This window comes from Ipomoea nil, unplaced genomic scaffold, assembly GCF_001879475.1.
Source record: "Ipomoea nil cultivar Tokyo-kokei standard unplaced genomic scaffold, Asagao_1.1 scaffold0302, whole genome shotgun sequence".
Classification (NCBI taxonomy): Eukaryota; Viridiplantae; Streptophyta; class Magnoliopsida; order Solanales; family Convolvulaceae; genus Ipomoea; species Ipomoea nil.
The window spans coordinates 317,946-336,201 of record NW_017616730.1 but is presented as its reverse complement, the minus strand read 5'-3'; the positions used below and the strand labels follow the sequence as shown (position 1 = coordinate 336,201).

Sequence of the window (18,256 nt, the reverse complement as noted above, 5' to 3'; positions counted from 1 at the left end):
TCGAAAGTGACCACAAACCTAAAGAATTTACCTAGAAGAAGAAGAAAAAATGGGAGATTATTGATAAAACCAAAGTTGACCGCAAACCAAGTTAAATTTGTTCAAATTTCAAAGCAGTAAATGCCAAAAACCCCTTGAGAATATTTGTAGTCTCACCCCTTGGGGTGATGACCCAAATTGCCCTGTTCACACTTGCCTTGCTTGAAAATATAGTGATATATATTTTTTATCCAAAAAGCAAAATTCTTTCATCTCAGAATTCACATCGAATAGTGAAAATGATAAATCACGATGATTCAATGGTTCATTAAATAAAAGATTAGTGCTTAGCTTGGTACTTATTACATCAATCATGTGTCATTATCCACAATAACTGAGTTGCTTATGTAGACAATGATATATTTTGTTGACATAGGCATTCATATCTATATCATTGTAAGATGAATTTGAATCAAATTTAGGTCAGATTTATAAAATTTGACGAGAAAAACTAACTCAGAGACGTAGTTACATAAGTGATATACTTTATCTACCGACTTAAACAATGGTATCTTTCAAGATGTTAGGTTATGCTAGGGGTAGATTGGATTTCTTTCATATTGATAGCAAACATGAGAATTCTTGTGAGTGGTCATAGCCGAAATTTCCTTAACATATACCGAATCACATGCATGCTTGTTCACAGGCAAAGTTGCTTAATCAAGTGTTGTGCAGTGGATGGTGGATAAGCCTTACTGCTCACTGCTGACATAAAATAACTTGTCTTGTGAATGTGCCCATCATCATCATCATCTATCACATTATGTATATGATGCCCACACACTATATTGCCTGCTACTTCTTTTTAATGGCGTCAGGTGCAAGAAAATGACAACTTTCGTAACTAGAAAATAGAACAAATAAACAGACGATTATATTGGGTAACAGAGTAACAAAATTTTCTTGGCCGCTAATAAGCTAGCTACATATTTGATTATTTTCTTACCATTTTGTACAAAAAGATCAGACCACTTTTTTGTTTAATAATATTATTATTATTATTAATTGTAATAATGATTGAATCATTTTGGTCCGGCCGGTTTTGTTGAGATCTGGTTGTTGGGCGCCATTGATGATCAGAATTCAGCAGCTCAATGCTTCGTATTTCATAGGAATGGGGCGATTGAACCCGGCCTGAGATAGCAAGCTCCCGACAACGGCCAGGTCACGACAGAAAACTCCTTGAAACGCGGGCGATTGTTGTGATGCTTTGATGGCTGCTGTAACCTTGTTCTCGATCATAGTACTGTTCCCGGACATCTCCGGTTCTACTTGCATTGCGGCGGCGGCCTTTTTCTTTTGTTTCTCAGCGGCTACATCTTCTTCAATGATGGTCTTTGTTAAGCTAGTATAAGCTCTTTGAATCAATCTGTACAATAATAGAGCAGTCATCTTTGCTCTGTCCCTCACAGAATCAATGTCTTGATCGTCTTCAAACTCGCATCTTTCCACGAAGCTCATGGATTTATCAGGTTTGTGTCTGATATTAAGGAGTAAATTGGATCTTTCCAATTCGGATTTTGAACAACCCCTCCTTAATCCCATTAAAGCATAATAATCCACGTTTCCAGTTTCGCCAGAAGCAACCCTATGCTTTAGTTCTTGAATTTTCGTGGCCAAAGAACAGAGTTTTCCGGGGATTTCCCGGTACGGCACATTCTGACGTTTCCAAAGCGGTCCGGGCAATATCCGGTCGCGTAGCATCGTGTTGTACAAGAGTTTTAGGTGTTCGAGGTCGTGAAGGCTGTCGGACAAACATCGGATAGCCTCGAACAAAGCTGCTCTTGTTCTGAGAGCTTCAATGCAAGACGGTTCTAATGCGAGGGTTCGATTACAATCTGCGATTGCGTCGGCTATTCGGCCGGCGGATTGATAGGCGGAGGCTCTCAGCGAGTAACACTCGGCCAGGAAGCCTTGAGGGGCTCCACGGCGGCCGTCGACGATCTTGGAGAAGTGGCGGATGGCTTCCAGGTAAAGCCCGGCGTCCAGGGCGGCGATTGCGGAGGTTTTACGGCGGAGGAGCATCTTGATGTGGCTGAGCATTTGAGAAATGCTTTCTGACTCTGTTTTGGGGGGCTGGGTATTGCTATTGTCCACGCCGGAGATGGGGAATCGGGCGAATGAAAAGCTATCGTCGGACCTACAAATGCTCTGACGCCTTGAGGCGTCAGTGGCAATGCGTTTTCCGGTCTGCAAAAGGGCCATTGCATCCTCCATTAGCCCCAAATGGCAACACGCTTGACCTAATACCAAATATCTGAAGAAATCAATCAGATACCACAATGGCCTGAGAAATATTACAGTAATAATAGTAATAAATACAATCCGGATTCAATAAATCTTTGCAAAATGGAATGGCAGTAAAAAAAAAAAAAAAAAAAAAAAAGGAAAATCACCTCCATAGACCGTCCTTTTCGCAGCTTTTGCAGAGCCCAGCCATGACCTTCTTCTTCAAATCGGAGACCGAGAAACACTTGAAAGTGGGCTCGTCATCCCCGGAGGAGAGAAGCTTCACACGCTCCCTAGACAGCGGCCTGGAGGAGCCATCCGACGATTCAGAAGAAGACGAACACGGCGACGCTTCATCCGGGGCTACTTTAAGACTGGGAATGTAGTCCTGCAACATATCGGCGACGTCCTTAAACCGCCGGAGAAAAAGCAAAGTCCGCGCCTTTAACTCCATGGCCAACTCGAGTCGAGGCGAGAGAAGCAGCGCGGCATCAAGAACGTTCAGAGCAGAAGCCATGGCGCCGGGGTCTTGACTTGCAATCAGAACTTTCGCATCCTTCACATATTTATCGGCAATCTGCACAGACCCATCTATTATTCATCAAGATTCAAAAAAACAGAAAACACGACAACACGGTGGTTAATTAATCAACAACCCAAAACTTCTGTCTTCCATTACCTTCCTGTTTGTAAGCCACCAATGCTGCTTCTTCTCACCGCCGGCGAAACAGGGAGATTCAGACATCGTTGTTCCGAGTTCTGACTGAATGACTGACTATGTTGCGCGAGTATTAATTAATCCTTAAAAGCTCCACAGTCATTCTTAAACTTGATCCCAGTTTGTGGGTGATGGGGAGAGAAGAACAGAGAGGTAGAAGACTAAATAAGAGGCACAGGGAAGAGGCCAGAGGGTGTAATAAGCTAATAATGGAAAGTATATATTATGTAAAGGTGCCAGCTGCTTTGACCTTAGATGTGATAAGAGTCTCAATCCTTCATTTTATTTCATAGCTGGCATGCCATAACACCCAAGTAAATTACACCTCATATTACAAAAATATATGAATAAATAAAATTTACGTTTTTATTGTTGGATTTCATGAATATTACTATACCAACTTTTAGGTTATCATTTCACTTATTATTATTAAAAGTTAATATATAATTTGAAGTTGGTAAGTAATCTAATAATATAACTGAAAGGTGGTAGAGTTGACTATTGTAAGAGGCATACGGGTTATCTGGTAAGAGTTTAACTTTGCAGACACAATTTAAGAGGAATTCAAATTAGACATATTGGTAAGAGTATGAGATACACTAACATAATTACTAAAAAAATTAGTTTAAAAGGAAGTTTGGATAATCTTAAAAATAATTGAACTAAATATGTGCTACATACCATATATATTAAGTGTTATCCTATAGTAATACTACCTTCTGAGTTTCAAATCAAATCCCTAATTTTTTGAATTTTTTTTAAAAGGTAAATAATAATGTTGATAAGGATATGACGACAGGAAAAAAGTAAATTAAAGGCTCCCTTACGTAAAATTAGTTTGATCGATTCGTCATACAAGGATGAAAGGAATATAAGTGCAAATTGGATGACTTTAATGTACTACAACGGTATTAAGTTACAACAAATTTCTCTTATTAGTGGTCTTTGATAGTTCCTAAATACGGATTTTGTTAGCGTGCTGTGATGCTTTACCGATTAAAGTTATAAAATGAATTTTACATTGATAATATTTTCAATAAGCACGGTATACATTTTCATAAAATAAAGAATTAATTAATGTGGGAGCTTAACTCCATCCCCTACCCCAACTGCTCTTTGTGCTCTCTCTATCTTTCGGTCTTTCCCTCTCTTTTCCAATACAACGCAACTTTATCACGCCATAGCAAATGTAACTTCACGAATCTATCTCTTTCACCTTTTTTTTTTTCCTAGCTGGCTTGGGAATTCAACAATTTATGGACCAACACCATTATTGAATTATATTATTAATATACTAAAGTTAAAGATTCTTGACAAAAAACTACCTTAAAGCTAGAAAAACACTATTATATGCATGACACCACATTATTAATACATAATTATAGTACATACATTGTTATTTCGTCTCCCACGTAAATATATAATAAATATATTGGATAGTGCATGTTGTATATATAATATTACTTGTATTGTGGGGTGTTTGGTAAATAATTATTAGATTGGGTTAATAGGTTTGACTAGTTGATAGCATTTGTTGATTGTAGAAAAATGTTTGGTAAATTAGCTGCTGATTGTTGATTACATGCAAAATGATTTTCTCAAAAAATGCTGACCGGAAAAGTTACTTTGAACAGTTTTATGAATTTTAGCGTTTTGGAGCAATAAGTTATTACAAAAGCTAATTAATCAAATACTCATATTGATTGTTTAATCAAGTTAAACAATTAATAGTGATCAAAAAAGTTAAAATTGATTGATAAAATAATTATGTTACCAAACAGGCCAATATATCTTTTTGTGTATTTCAATGTAACTAATATGAATAAAGCCAATTTTGTATGTCATATAAAAAAAAAAAAAAGATGAGCAAAATATTTGATGCATATAGCTTATGTGATGAGTATGGATCTGAGATAGATGAACATAGTATATGATTATATCAATTCAGACCGACATATTCTTATTCAGGTGAAAAGAAGTTGGGTTTTGTGTTTGATTTGATCAATTTGAACTTTATAAATGAAATGATTCTTGTTAGAAGAACCAGTTAAAATAAGATATGATAACTTAATTTAAAAATAGTATATGGTATCCCGTCATCCTTACCAACTGTCTCATATTGTATGATGGGTTAATCGGAACTCATCAGTTTATAATTATATATATGCACCATCCATCTTCCCCTCTGTGTATATATAAAATATATAACCATTCTTTCAAAAAATAAAATATATAACCATTAAAAAACTACCTTAGCTTGTCAAGAGAGATTCGATCTATGAATCTTTCTTTTGTATATGTTTTTAAATTGAGATGTGGGTGTTTGACCATACAATAATTAAAGAGTTAGATAAACCAAACAGTGGTAGCAATGAATTCACGTATACACTATACACAACACATATATTTATTACATTAATAAAAGCAAAGAGGTAGGAGAGATTAGTTAAAGCAGAAAAATAAATAAATAAATAAATAAACAAATAGACAAATCCAATTTTTTATGAAATTGCCTATTGACTTTTATAATTTGAGATGGTTAACAAGAAAAATTTAAGTAGTCGAATGCTGATTTTTTGTCAACTAAAGTTACGAGAAGAGTTCTATTCAAAGCACCCATACAGGTAGATGGATGTTTACATTGACTTTCCTATCTTTTGTGGACTAAGGTTATAAGAAGAGTTTCATCTAAAGTATCCATACAGATAGGCGGATGCTGATTTTTAAGTAAATCAAAATAAATAAATAGGCGTGCAGTGGGCAGTGAGAGATGTATAAAAGGTTAGGTTGTTGAATTAAGGAAAAGTTAAAGAGGAAGAGGCCACCCTTCATTAATCATTTGTCGTAAGGTACAAGTCTCGTACTGTTTTGCTTTCTAAGGGTACTTACGTTGTGTGATTAAGGATGTTTCATTAATAAGGTTGGACTCTGCATTTCTTCACACCTTCAAAATTTTCCTTTTTACCATTCAAATTAAAACACAACAACTAAAAAAAATAATAATAATAATGATCAAGACTATATGATAAATATTTTGTTGAATTACATAAAATATTATATATTATATATATATGTAAATAATTGGTGATTATAACAGGCAGGCCAGGTGGGCAAGCATTAACTTAGCTAGCTATAGCTTGCATTTCATCCACACATAGAAACACATGCATATATTGATTAATGAAAATCAAGTATGCATCACTACCCTATCCTACGTACCAATCTATCCATGCCAAAATGCATGTGAGTGTTATTGGAACAACAAGTGGTAGCTGTTTCTGTGTTCCTCAAAATTATAATTGAGGCACTCCAACAAAACATGTGACATACCCTAAGTTTATGCGTGCCACTCTTTACACACCTTATCCTTTCATCTTTTCTCATCTTCCCATCCATTTATATATATATATATATATATATATATATATATATATATATATATATATATACTCCTTCCATTCGAATTCCATCCTACTTTAATTTCAATAATAATAAAATAAATCACAATTTTGATCTCTTTAATTACTCTTTTGTAAATAACCTAGTAAAGTTAATACATTGATAAGTAGACTGTTAATGTAACTGTAAGGTCAGAGATTTAATTTGCTGGGAAAAAAATATATGGCTGGTGCAATTGTAACAAGATAAGAATGCAAAAAGAGTAATTTGATGAATTATTTGTATTATTGTAGTGGGGATCGGAGTAGAATTATTGAATTGAAGTATACATATGCATATATATGTAGGGCGGAAAGAAGGTAAAGAAGAGGAGAAAGGGGGAGTGAGTAATGATAAGTGGGCCGTTTACTAGTTGGGTTCATGAATGGAGGGTAGAAGTTGTACGCAGTGGTATAATGGGGATGATGGTCCACCCCATTTTGGTGGAAAGATTCTTAGCCATCCTCTTCTTTGTAACGCTCGAATGTTGTCTTAATTGGCAATATAATTCATCTGTAGCCGAAACTAACGTAAAGTAGTAAAAGAAACCTTTCAATTTTCTTGTATTATTATATTGTGGAAACTGGAAACACACATGTTGTGTCTTGGCGTGCATATATATATAATGATGTTGCGGTTGCCAGATTTGAGTTATTGGGTGGCACTTGGCAGGCATATATAATTCAAGTTTGATAAGTAGGCCGCCATTTATTGATCAATTATATTGGTGTATAATTATTGTTACATACACTACATTTTGGATGTTCTTTTATATATGTATGCTGCGCTCTAACCTCATTGAAGTGAATATTCAATACTTTACAATGTGACTTGATAATTTGTCTGATTTTTTACAAATTTTATTTGGGCTTCAATTGATAAACCCAACCCATCAACAATTGTAATTTTTTGGTGAAGAAGGAAATCCACAACCACAACCAAAGATATGTACTGAGTAAACCTCGCATTATATTGTTGCCTATAGTTAGTTAGCTCAAATGAGAAGATCAATAGACTGTTTCCACTGAAAGTACTAGAACAACTAATTTGACTAGAGTTGTCTAATAATTGTTTTTTATTCTTAAGTTATTTAGTTGAAAACGGGCGATTCACACTTCATTCGTAGTCTATTCTATACCGTTATCTTCTTCATTATATTGCATTATTGCACTTGTTTCATTCGGACCTTTTTGGCATCTCACAAACTCTTGAGTTTCCTATTTTGCCACTCTCATATATATATATATATATATATATATATATATATATATATAATAGGAATAAGGGTCAAATATGTAATCAAATTACACACGAAAGTGCAATTAAGTCATTGAACTCAAAAAATATACAATTGAGTCTTTGAACAACGTAAAATTATGCAATTGAACCAAAAATGATATGTTTACCTGTTAGTTTGCAGACGTGGAAGTTATTATATTAAAATAGTAATTTTTTATTTTATTTTAATAATTTTAAATAACAATTAAAAAAAAAAAAAAAAAAAACAAGGACTTCGTCTTCGGCAGCCTGGAGACGAAGAGGTCCCTTCATCTCCAGGCGGCGGGAGACGAAGCCCTTGTTTAAAAAAAAAAAAAAATTGTTATTTAAAATTATTAAAATAAAATAAAATAAATTATTATTTTAATATGATAACATCCACGCCAACAAACTAACAAGTAAATATGTCACTTTTGATTCAATTGCATCATGTTTTGTTGTTCAGGGATCCAATTACATATTTTTAAAATTTAATGACTTAATTATATTTTTGTGTGTTGACCCTTATTCCTATATAATAATTATCTTCTCATGGTATCTCAACTTGATCTTTTTATCATGACTTGTGAAAATATCTTCTCATCAAACTTTTTTTGAAATATCAATCTATCATATCATGATATGACGTCGTCTTATATACAATATAATATACATAGAAGATTATGGTGGATATATATATATATGTGTATGTATGTGTGTTTATAATATAATACAGGAATTGAAATGGAAGAAGAAGCAATACAATATAATTAATTAAGATCATAGTTCATATAGTGCGTACGTGCGTGGTACTGTATGTATATAAATGAAGTGTGAACTAAGTAATTTAACACACACTACGTATAGTACAGTACGGCGTGATGATATATGTTAATTGGCTGATGAGTCATCTGCGGCGGCGTTATCTTGATGAGATGATCGTCTTTGGGGTCTTGACAACCACCACTGGACACTTGACATGCTTGGCACAGTATTCACTCACACTTCCCACCAAAGCCCTTTTGAAGAAGCCATAGTCGTGGTTTCCCATCACCAGGATGTCTGCTTTAAGATTCTCCACTGCTGCGCATATCACATCCTTTGCTTCTCCACACCCTACTTTCTTTTCCACTTTTATCTGTATGTATCATCAAGTATATATATATATATATATATGCTTTAATTCATTTCTTTTTAGCACGTGCGTGCATGTGCCAGGGAGATATGGCTAGCTTACACTGGTATTGAATTTTCTGCAGATTGATTCTGCTTTGTTCATGACTGAGTTTGCCAGCTCACTTCCGTATTTCTTCATGTCTGCAATGGCATCATCCCCAGCAAAAAAGTATCCTAAGACAGACGTAGAAACAGATCGAGTATCAGATCCCATGCACATATACATATATAAATTGAAGTTGAAATAATTAAGTAGGTGACCTGTAGGATCTAGTGTAGAGTAGACAGGCGGCGGGGGTTTGACATAGAGGAGAAGAAGGCTGGTGGCGCAAGTAAATTGGGTAAGGAGGTTGGTGAGACACCACGACAGCGCCTCCATACTCTCTTCTCCTTCGTCAACTGCCACCACTACCCTTTTGTTCCTCATATCCTCTATAGCTTCCATGCCCGCCCCCCAAAATATCTTTCTTTCAATTATGAGTATAGTAGTTGATGATGATTCAAGAATTCCGTAGTCTATGCTACTTTTATAACCAAAAGTGCGTGACGTGGAAACCGCTGGCCTGGCGTGCTGCTACTGGTATATATATAATTATATTATATATATGTTGCAATACAGCAGCGGTCTCGTCTCTACTTTAATTTGATTGTATCGTAGTACAACTAACGTTATTTCTTAGTACAGTATACTCGCAGTTTTGACGACGTGTCGATGATTGTTTGAAGATTCCCAGATTTCATATATATATATAAATATAAGGGAAAATACCATTAGCCGCTGGTTACAAAATTCACCAATCAAATTAATGACAGATTTAGATATTTTCCAATCTTAATCAACGAAAGGATATATATGGTTATAAGTATACAAATCAGTCACTCTAAGTTTAGTATGAATCAATCTCGGATAACCGTAATCCAATTGATTAAACAATTAATTTGGTAACTACAAAATTTATTGATGGCCTTCTCAATTGGTTAAACTATATATTAAAATTAGCTTTTGGGATGATATGGATAAAAATGGGATAAATTTATTTATGATTAAATAAATATATCAATATTTATTTCTGTTATCCAAAGAAAAAAGCCTATTTTATGGGGAGGGAACTCCATGGCACATTGGCACTTGGCACACTACTTTATCCATTAACATTATCGGCTTAATAGTTAAAGATTGACCACAAGTGTCTATTCAAATTTGTCTATGGCATTGTATGGTAAAATAGTTAGCTTATAGGTCAATTTTAAGTTATTTAATCAATATTAATTGATTTAATTTGGTTTAAAAATTAATATAAATGTTTGTTTTCAAAATGTTAAAATTCAAAAAGCTACACAAAACAATTTCTTTAATTAGTTTTTTTAGAAAAGAAATTATACTAAACAGCTCCCAGTTAACAGTTAATTTACCAAACACATTTCTACAATAAGCTAATGTTATCAACTAGTTATACCCTTTAATTAACTAATCAGCTAACAGTCATTTATCAAACAGGGCCTATGTGAGCAATTATTTTTATGCAAACATTGTGTAAATTAACAGGCCGTTTGGTTGGAATGAAGGAATTAGGGTGGAAAGAATTGTAATTCGATGGAAAAAGAATAAGGTATGAATAAAGTAGGAATTCAAATTACAGTGTTTCGTATGCAAAATAAGATTGAAAGGGAATAAGTGATACAATGACTGAAATGCCCTCATATACTACTAATAATAATAGATGTCAGGGACAAAATGTCTTTCCAATTTCCAATTCAACACTGAATTACAATTCCTAGGGGGAGTCCGGAATTGTAATTTAGCATTTGGAGGGAATTGCACTTCCCTCCAACCAAACAACATAATTGTGGCCTCCGCGGAATTGCAATTCAACTACACCTAAACTACCTCTAACCAAACAGTCCGTAAAGTTGTTTTGGGAGAACAATGAAATATATATATATATACTAGTTTTTTACGCGCATTGCGCGATTGGGATAATGTCCAATGCTTTTTTTAAAAAAATAAGTACTTTAAAGTATATTAAGGCAAGATTATATTGAAATTGTTCATGCATAGATAATTGAAGGTTGAATTTGCGTATTTAAATAGGTAATTCTTCTTCCAAAGGTTGAGTCCCCAACCCCAAGGCCCCCCCACACTCCGACCCGACAGAGCATTGTGGGAAGTTGTAAATCACGGTGACTCAATGGTTCAGCAGACAGGGCCAAATGCTGATACGCACAAGGAATCTGCCCACTTTGAACATAATTCCCGCATTGCCGCCGCCGAGGTTCAAACCTTGGTCTCTTCTCCCAATATATATATTGAAACTTTTACAAACGTAATTCATTTAATTATGATAAACATCAATTGCCTTGCAAACATACAAAAAAGTTAACATCCATCCCTTTTGTTGCCAGTTCGGGCAAGAAAGCTTAAGCGCCTCACTCCATCGTCTGATCTCATCTCTAATTGCCATCTGGAGTTTCTGTGGGCTTGAATGGGCCCTACCCAATCAAGATATTTCTGTGAGCTCACTGTTTCTGAATTTAGCAATCATACAGGCCCATAACGACTCAGCAAATTATCAATCGTTATATCGTGGACCGCGGGCATAATTAATTATGCATCGCGCATCAAAACGACACTGTTTCTTTAAGTAAAAAAATGACGCGTTGTTAATGTTAGCATAGTGACATTACAGTGTATCTAAATCGACATTGCCTCACGTATTATTTTTATATTATCAAATGAAACTGCAATTATATCAAAATGATACTGTAGTTGTGGTGAAATGAAACTGTAGTATATATAAAATGAAACTGAATAAAATTTCACATATTTGAGTGTATATTGTACAATGAAGCTGTAATTATATCGAAATGACCATGTAGTTGTATTTTGATAAAACTATAGTGTATATAAAATAAAATTAAATAACATTTTCACATATTTGAGTATATAAATATTGAATGAAATTGTAGTTATATCGGAATGAAACTGTAGTTGTGTTGAACTGAAACTGCAGTGTATACAAAATGAAACTGAAGAACAGAGTTATTTTTTGCGAAACGACGCGAAACGGATTCCGTTTATTTTCATTAAATAAAACGACGTTGTTTTGATGCGCGGTATACACCGCGGTGCACGATATAATTTGCCGCAAATTATATCGTAAATCATGTAGTATACTAAAAATGAGTATTTAGTACAATATATTAAAAATGAACTTGTATATCAGTGATTTATGTTGCAATGTGACATTGATCCATGATATAATTATTGTTCTGATAAGCCATAAAGTGGTTTATAATTGTGCTTCATATATGCTTAATTTTGCTTGAATGTTAGGGAAGTATGGTGAAATAATGCTTAATTTGATGTGTTTGTGCTTGAAGGAAAGAATGGGCATAGGGACGCACAAGCTTTAAAAGAGGACAATTAGGGGAGATATCAAGGCAAAATGGATGCTCGAGAGCATGGCACGAAGTAAGGGAGCGAAGACAGAGTTCAAAGTACCTTCTGGGGGTGTTCATGATGAAACTCACACCGTGAAATTCTAGAAGTGAACCAATTTTAATTACAACGATGTTGAATTATTAAAGATAATGTTTGTATTTGAATGATAGTGATAGATTATACTAACCATACAAATACCAAGACTATGTGGTCTGATGGTACACGGGTTAGATTTCTATTTGAAAGGTTATGAGTTCGAGCTTTAGTGGAAATGTTATCTATTCTTTTTGTTTCAATAGATTGAGAAAGTATATGAACAGATACTTTTTATAATTTTATAGAAGGTTTTGTAATGCGGTATGAATTCAGTCAACTAAAATTAATGCATTAAATTGATTTTATTTAATTTAGTGAATTTGTCTTAATATTCAATGGATGCATTCAAATAAATATCTATATTTCTTCTTCTTTATTAGTTAGTGTGAAAAAGGTTGTTGAAAATTAAAGCCATCCCTCTTTCCCCCCTCCATCCTGTATTTAAAGTCCCACTGCACAATACTCCAAGAAACAGAGAAGGAAGAAGAGAGACAGAAACATGATATATACATAAGATGAGATCTGCAAATTTGAAAAGGAAGAATTGAAGGAGGTAGCAAGCAATGGGTGATTTGGTAATATATGTGGGGGATGATGATTGTGAAATAGTTTGTGGTGCAATGTGTTTCTGCAGAATTTGCCATGAAGCAGAGTTTGAAAGCTCCAAGATCTTGGAAGCTCCTTGTGGATGTTCTGGGACTCTCAAAGTACTTTATGCTTTTCTTCAACTTCAACTTTAACTTAATTGCATCATATCATATCATATGATTCATATCCCATCCCATGAGTTTGTTTTGATTTAGCTGGCACACAGAGACTGCATACAAAGATGGTGCAATGAAAAAGGAAACACAATTTGTGAAATTTGTTTACAGGTATATATATATTTATCTTCTGTACTGTCTTAAATCTGGGCAATTTATGACATGCGGGCATGAATGAAAGCATGCATGCATGCATGCATGTTTTCGTAGGATTTAATTAATTATTTATGTTTCTTGTGAGTCTGTCTGGCATTCAAGTTCTGATAAGTGTTCATAGCTAGCTAGGCTGTACAGCATTATATTAATTACAATTAACTTTAATTAGCTAGTGAGGAAGACAAATAGGACATGCATATTATAGAACATGCAGTCCAAACAAAAGGTGACCAGATGGGATGATAGCTTTGTTTTTGGGGGTTTTTTACTGTAACATCACATATATGGCAAGGAATTGGAATTGAAAGAGGAATATTGTCTCATATGCTGTATGTACACTTGTATTTTAGTGTTATATTGATAGAGAGATTTTGGATTTGCAGAAGTTTGAAGATGGCTACACGGCTCCACCTCCCAAGATTCTTCACACACCACCTGTCACCATTTGGTATTTTGTACCATACCTACCTATTTCATAATTTCACGCATGCAAAATTATTTTGGGGTGTTTGATAAATAGTTGTTAGCTGATTTGTTAGTGGGTCTGGTTAAGCTAGTTGATAATGTTAGCTGATTGTAGAGAAGTGTTTGGTAAATTAGTTGATAGCTGATTACATGCTTGCAAAATGACTTTCTCAAAAAACTGATTGAAAATACTGCTTTGATTGTTTAACCAAGTCAAACAGCTAATAGTGGTTAAATATGTCAAAATTGACGAATAAGCTAACTATTTTACCAAACACAACCTTTATGTTGAAATAATTTAATAGTAAATATTAAATATATTAAGGGAAAGCTCGGAAAATCCAAGAATAGAAGAAAATCCGAGAGTGGCGGGTGAAGAAGATGAACGATGTTCATTGAATGTTGTACGTAAATTTGCCTCTCGTTGTCGCATAGTTGTCCTCATTGTAAGAAATCAAACACACTCATTCTCACTTATATATATATATATATATATATATATATATATATATATATATATATATATATATATATATACACGTTTCAATCTTTTTAAATTTCCATTCCCTTATATTATTATTACAAAAATGGCAGCTGGCATTTTTGCTCCTAATGGGGCATCTCTTTGAGTTGGTCGCCGGTGAAGCAAGACGTTACCCATTTTCACTTACCACGGTAAGTACAGACAGATATATTGTTTGATGACGAGAAATGAAAAATCTTAAAAAAAAACATATTCTTTTTTTATGATATATTATATGCTGATCGAAAACAACATTGCAGCATTTATGGTTGTTGTTGTTATTATATTGTACGTGAGTTATCTGCAGGTTGTGGTTATAAAGGCCGTTGGCATACTGCTGCCAGCATACCTGCTAATTCGTATAATCACACTTATCCAGAATGGTGTAATTAGGCAGCACCAGCATTTGGTTAGTGATCGAATTACGTACTGTTAAGTATATATTTCCGGCCTTCAAGGAGTTTAATTAATTACTTAAATAAATTGTAGGTAACTAATATTGTTTTCTTTATTTACTGCAGGATTTTGGAGACACAATTGGCTATCATATCGCAATTAATTGATTTTATTTTTATTTTGAAGTAATGTACAATTATTTTATCTGATTGTATTAAAAATTGAAGATGTATACATCATGTGGTGTAACCAATTTAAGTCATTGTGAAATGAATTTATTTGTTACGTTTATGTGTGTATATGTTTGGGAGACAACAAAATTCTATTTTTTTCACTATTATATGTTCGCTCTTTGTCATTACACCATGTGGCCGAGGCATAATTTTCTCATTTTGAACCATGCTTAATGCTGAAACTCAATGGGGGTGCCACTTTTGTCAACTAAAACGGTTTTAGTAAAACCATTAAACCAACCAACCCCCACACGCCACTTAATTTATTTAAAAAAAAAAAAAACTACCCATTTCCATTTCCTTGAATCTTGATTAATGGAGTAGTTAAGCTCTCTCCATCGCTGCGGAATCTCTTTAAACCTACTTACTACTTACTGCATTGTCTGCTTTCTCTCTTCCCTGCCCTCTTTAATTTGTTTATGGAAACTCATACAGTCACCGGTTTCTTGAAGCTTACTTCATTCTCCACTTTACTCGCACTCCAATCATACTAGCTAGCTAGGGAAGAAATAATGGAGAAGCAGAGGAGTTTCTCCATCAAGCCCACTCGATTCTTGCTTTTTACATATACAATCTCTTTATCCATCGTCTTTCTAATCTTCTTTTCCGTCTGGCTCCTCAAAATCTCTCCTTCCCCTCAAGAAAACCATCTTCAGCTCAACCCTGCCACCTTGGGTCCAATCGTCGGGAGTACTGTTCATGTTCAAGAAAATGGTTCCCCAGTTGCGGAGGAACATGAGAGTGAATTCTCAGTTCAAGAAGATGCAGGCGAGAGTAAATTCGCGGCTGCGAGGGATGTATTGAATGGTAACTTTACCATTACTGCCGCATATTTTTCTTCAATCATTGTAAATAATGATACACTTCTGGATGATACCCACTTGACAAAATCTGATTTAGCTGTAAATCAATCTGAAAATGTTCAAGACTGTGGAAAGGGTGGTAGTAATGGTGTTCACTGTAATAGTAGCTCCAATAATAGTAAGCAACAACATTTCTCAGATACTACTTTTTCCAAGAAAATAAGAGGCCCAAGAAGTAGTAGTAATGTGATTGAGAAGAATAAGAAGAAGAAGAAGATTAATGGAAGAAGAGTTTGTGATGTCACAATAGGGAAATGGATTATTGATGAGAGCTACCCTTTGTACACCAATATTTCTTGCCCTTTTATAGATGAAGGGTTTAGTTGCCAAGCTAATGGAAGACATGATAAAGACTACATGAAATGGAGGTGGAAACCTCAAGATTGTGACATTCCAAGGTAAAGATCACACTTGTGTTTTCTCCTTCAATGGTGTTTTCTTGTTTCTGAGTAATTGTCAAGAAATAATATCCTCATGTGGATTCATTCATTCAATAGGTTTAATGCTACTCACATGTTGGAATTGATAAGAGGGAAGAGGTTAGTATTTGTTGGGGATTCCATTAACAGGAACCAGTGGGAGTCCATGTTGTGCTTGTTGATGGGAGCCATCAAAGACCCCAAAAAAGTGTATGAGACCCATGGTCGAAGAATAACCAAAGGGAAGGGAAATTACAGTTTCAAGTTTGTGGTACGCTATAAAATCTCAGCTGAAAGTGTAGCAAATTCCTTACATTCCCACGAGCATGTAGTAGTAGTTTCTGATCATTGATCATGGTTACGTTACTCCTGCAGGACTACAAATGCACAGTTGAATTCTACGTTACACATTTTTTGGTTCGTGAAGGTAAGGCAAGGATAGGCAAGAGACGAGGTCAGACTTTGCGTATTGATGCCATTGACAGAGGGTCATCTAGATGGAGTAATGCTGATATTCTGGTTTTCAACACTGCACATTGGTGGTCACATCACAAAACAAGAGCAGGGTGAACACCTTGATTCTCAACCCGAGATCGTATTCTAGGAATATATTTAACCTTTCTGATTTTGCATTTGGTATGAATAAGTGGTTGACTTGACAATATGTTTTCTCTAAGATCACCCAAATGAAATCTTCCATATTTGCCTGATTGGAGATCTCAAAAACATGTACTAGATTCTGATGACATTCAAATGTTATAGCATAACTAAGTATTAAACTGCCATCCTTTTCTGTTGCTGATACAGTGATAACAATGCAATGAGAATTGTTGCATGATAAAGGTCTTTGAAAATAGAAATATTTCATTACTACTTTCTTCCAAGTATTTACCTCGATCTGACTATTAATAGCTTATAACAGGATCAATTATTACCAGGAAGGGGATCAAGTTCACGCCCGGCTTGATGTTTCAACAGCTTTCCAAAGAGCTCTAATGACTTGGGCATCCTGGGTTGACACACACATCCATCCTAGGAAGACACAAGTTTTCTTCAGAACTTCTTCGCCCTCTCATTTCAGGTATGCAGGGTCTAATTGATTCAGTCTGTCTGCTGTATTGGCTGATGGTATTCTTTTCCTGATGAAGCTAATTGGCATTTCCCCTGTTGGACAGTGGTGGGCAATGGAACACTGGTGGCCATTGCAGAGAAGCTTCTCACCCTCTCAAGAAGAGTTATAGCACGGCTTATCCCAAGAAGAATATGATCGTGGAACAGGTCATAAGGCAGATGAAAACTCCAGTAACCATTCTAAACGTTACTGGTTTGTCAAATTATAGGATAGACGGCCATCCATCTACATATGGAAGAAAAGCTGGTAGCAAGTCTGTTGTCCAAGATTGCAGCCATTGGTGTCTTCCCGGGGTTCCTGATACTTGGAACGAGATATTGTATTACCACTTGCAACTTACTCAACAGCTAGCACAGAATCAAATTGATCATCTCAGTTTGATTTGATAGATTTGTTATTCTTTTATTTCTTTCTTCCCTATATGTTTCTGCACAGTGTTCAATTAGAATTGCTTGTTTTACTCAAAACAAAAGGTTTACAAGTATTACTGTACTTACTCCTGTGTGTACAGTCTAGAATTTGGTGGACAGGAATGGGGTAGTGATGAGCTTTATTGGTTAAGGTTGTAGCATAAAGTGGGCTGAAAATTTCAAGAAATGTTTCCAAAAGAGGTTACATTATTCCCAAATCCCAATGCAGGCATAGAGTGTAAAAGACAAAATCCAACTGTTTTTTGGGCACATATTAGGTGAGAAGGCAGTATGAAGTGTAGTTATCAAAGAGGCAACCTGGATCTCACCTCAAAATCTTACATGGACAATAAGCAATAACTCATCCCTGCCTTTGTAATCATAAAACATACATATATTGATCCACACAACATAAACTTAATTGTTAGGGCCATAGAGACAGCTCAGTTAGTTCTTGAGTTGTAAATTATATACAAAGACACATTATCGATATTCAATAC

At 34.9% G+C, this 18,256-nt stretch overlaps 4 protein-coding genes across 5 annotated transcripts; 2 read left to right on the top strand and 2 right to left on the bottom strand.

Moving 5' to 3' along the window:
* Window positions 1–888: 888 nt before the first annotated feature.
* LOC109159885 lies at window positions 889–3,185 on the bottom strand. Its single transcript, XM_019307997.1, has 3 exons — window positions 2,948–3,185; window positions 2,436–2,845; window positions 889–2,296 (listed from the first exon to the last, which is right to left on the bottom strand). Exons 1-3 carry the CDS (start codon window positions 3,011–3,013, stop codon window positions 1,123–1,125), a joined length of 1,650 nt encoding a protein of 549 aa, XP_019163542.1. The 5' UTR covers window positions 3,014–3,185; the 3' UTR covers window positions 889–1,122.
* A 5,241-nt stretch (window positions 3,186–8,426) lies between these two features.
* On the bottom strand, window positions 8,427–9,378 carry LOC109159988 (universal stress protein A-like protein). The gene is made up of 3 exons (XM_019308109.1): window positions 9,119–9,378; window positions 8,919–9,031; window positions 8,427–8,819 (listed from the first exon to the last, which is right to left on the bottom strand). Exons 1-3 carry the CDS (start codon window positions 9,300–9,302, stop codon window positions 8,604–8,606), a joined length of 513 nt encoding a protein of 170 aa, XP_019163654.1. The 5' UTR covers window positions 9,303–9,378; the 3' UTR covers window positions 8,427–8,603.
* A 3,276-nt stretch (window positions 9,379–12,654) lies between these two features.
* Window positions 12,655–15,060, top strand: LOC109159973. 2 transcript variants are annotated; one of them, XM_019308102.1, is made up of 7 exons: window positions 12,655–13,102; window positions 13,199–13,270; window positions 13,699–13,763; window positions 14,106–14,226; window positions 14,375–14,455; window positions 14,611–14,734; window positions 14,825–15,060. In XM_019308102.1, coding segments are annotated over exons 1-7 (609 nt in total). In that variant the 5' UTR covers window positions 12,655–12,958; the 3' UTR covers window positions 14,827–15,060. The 2 variants fall into 2 exon arrangements, with proteins under 2 accessions (XP_019163647.1, XP_019163638.1); XM_019308093.1 differs by having other exon boundaries at window positions 12,659–13,102; window positions 14,611–14,712.
* A 154-nt stretch (window positions 15,061–15,214) lies between these two features.
* On the top strand, window positions 15,215–17,961 carry LOC109159891 (protein trichome birefringence-like 6). Its single transcript, XM_019308002.1, has 5 exons — window positions 15,215–16,193; window positions 16,293–16,485; window positions 16,590–16,780; window positions 17,137–17,295; window positions 17,390–17,961. Exons 1-5 carry the CDS (start codon window positions 15,445–15,447, stop codon window positions 17,730–17,732), a joined length of 1,635 nt encoding a protein of 544 aa, XP_019163547.1. The 5' UTR covers window positions 15,215–15,444; the 3' UTR covers window positions 17,733–17,961.
* Window positions 17,962–18,256: the final 295 nt, after the last annotated feature.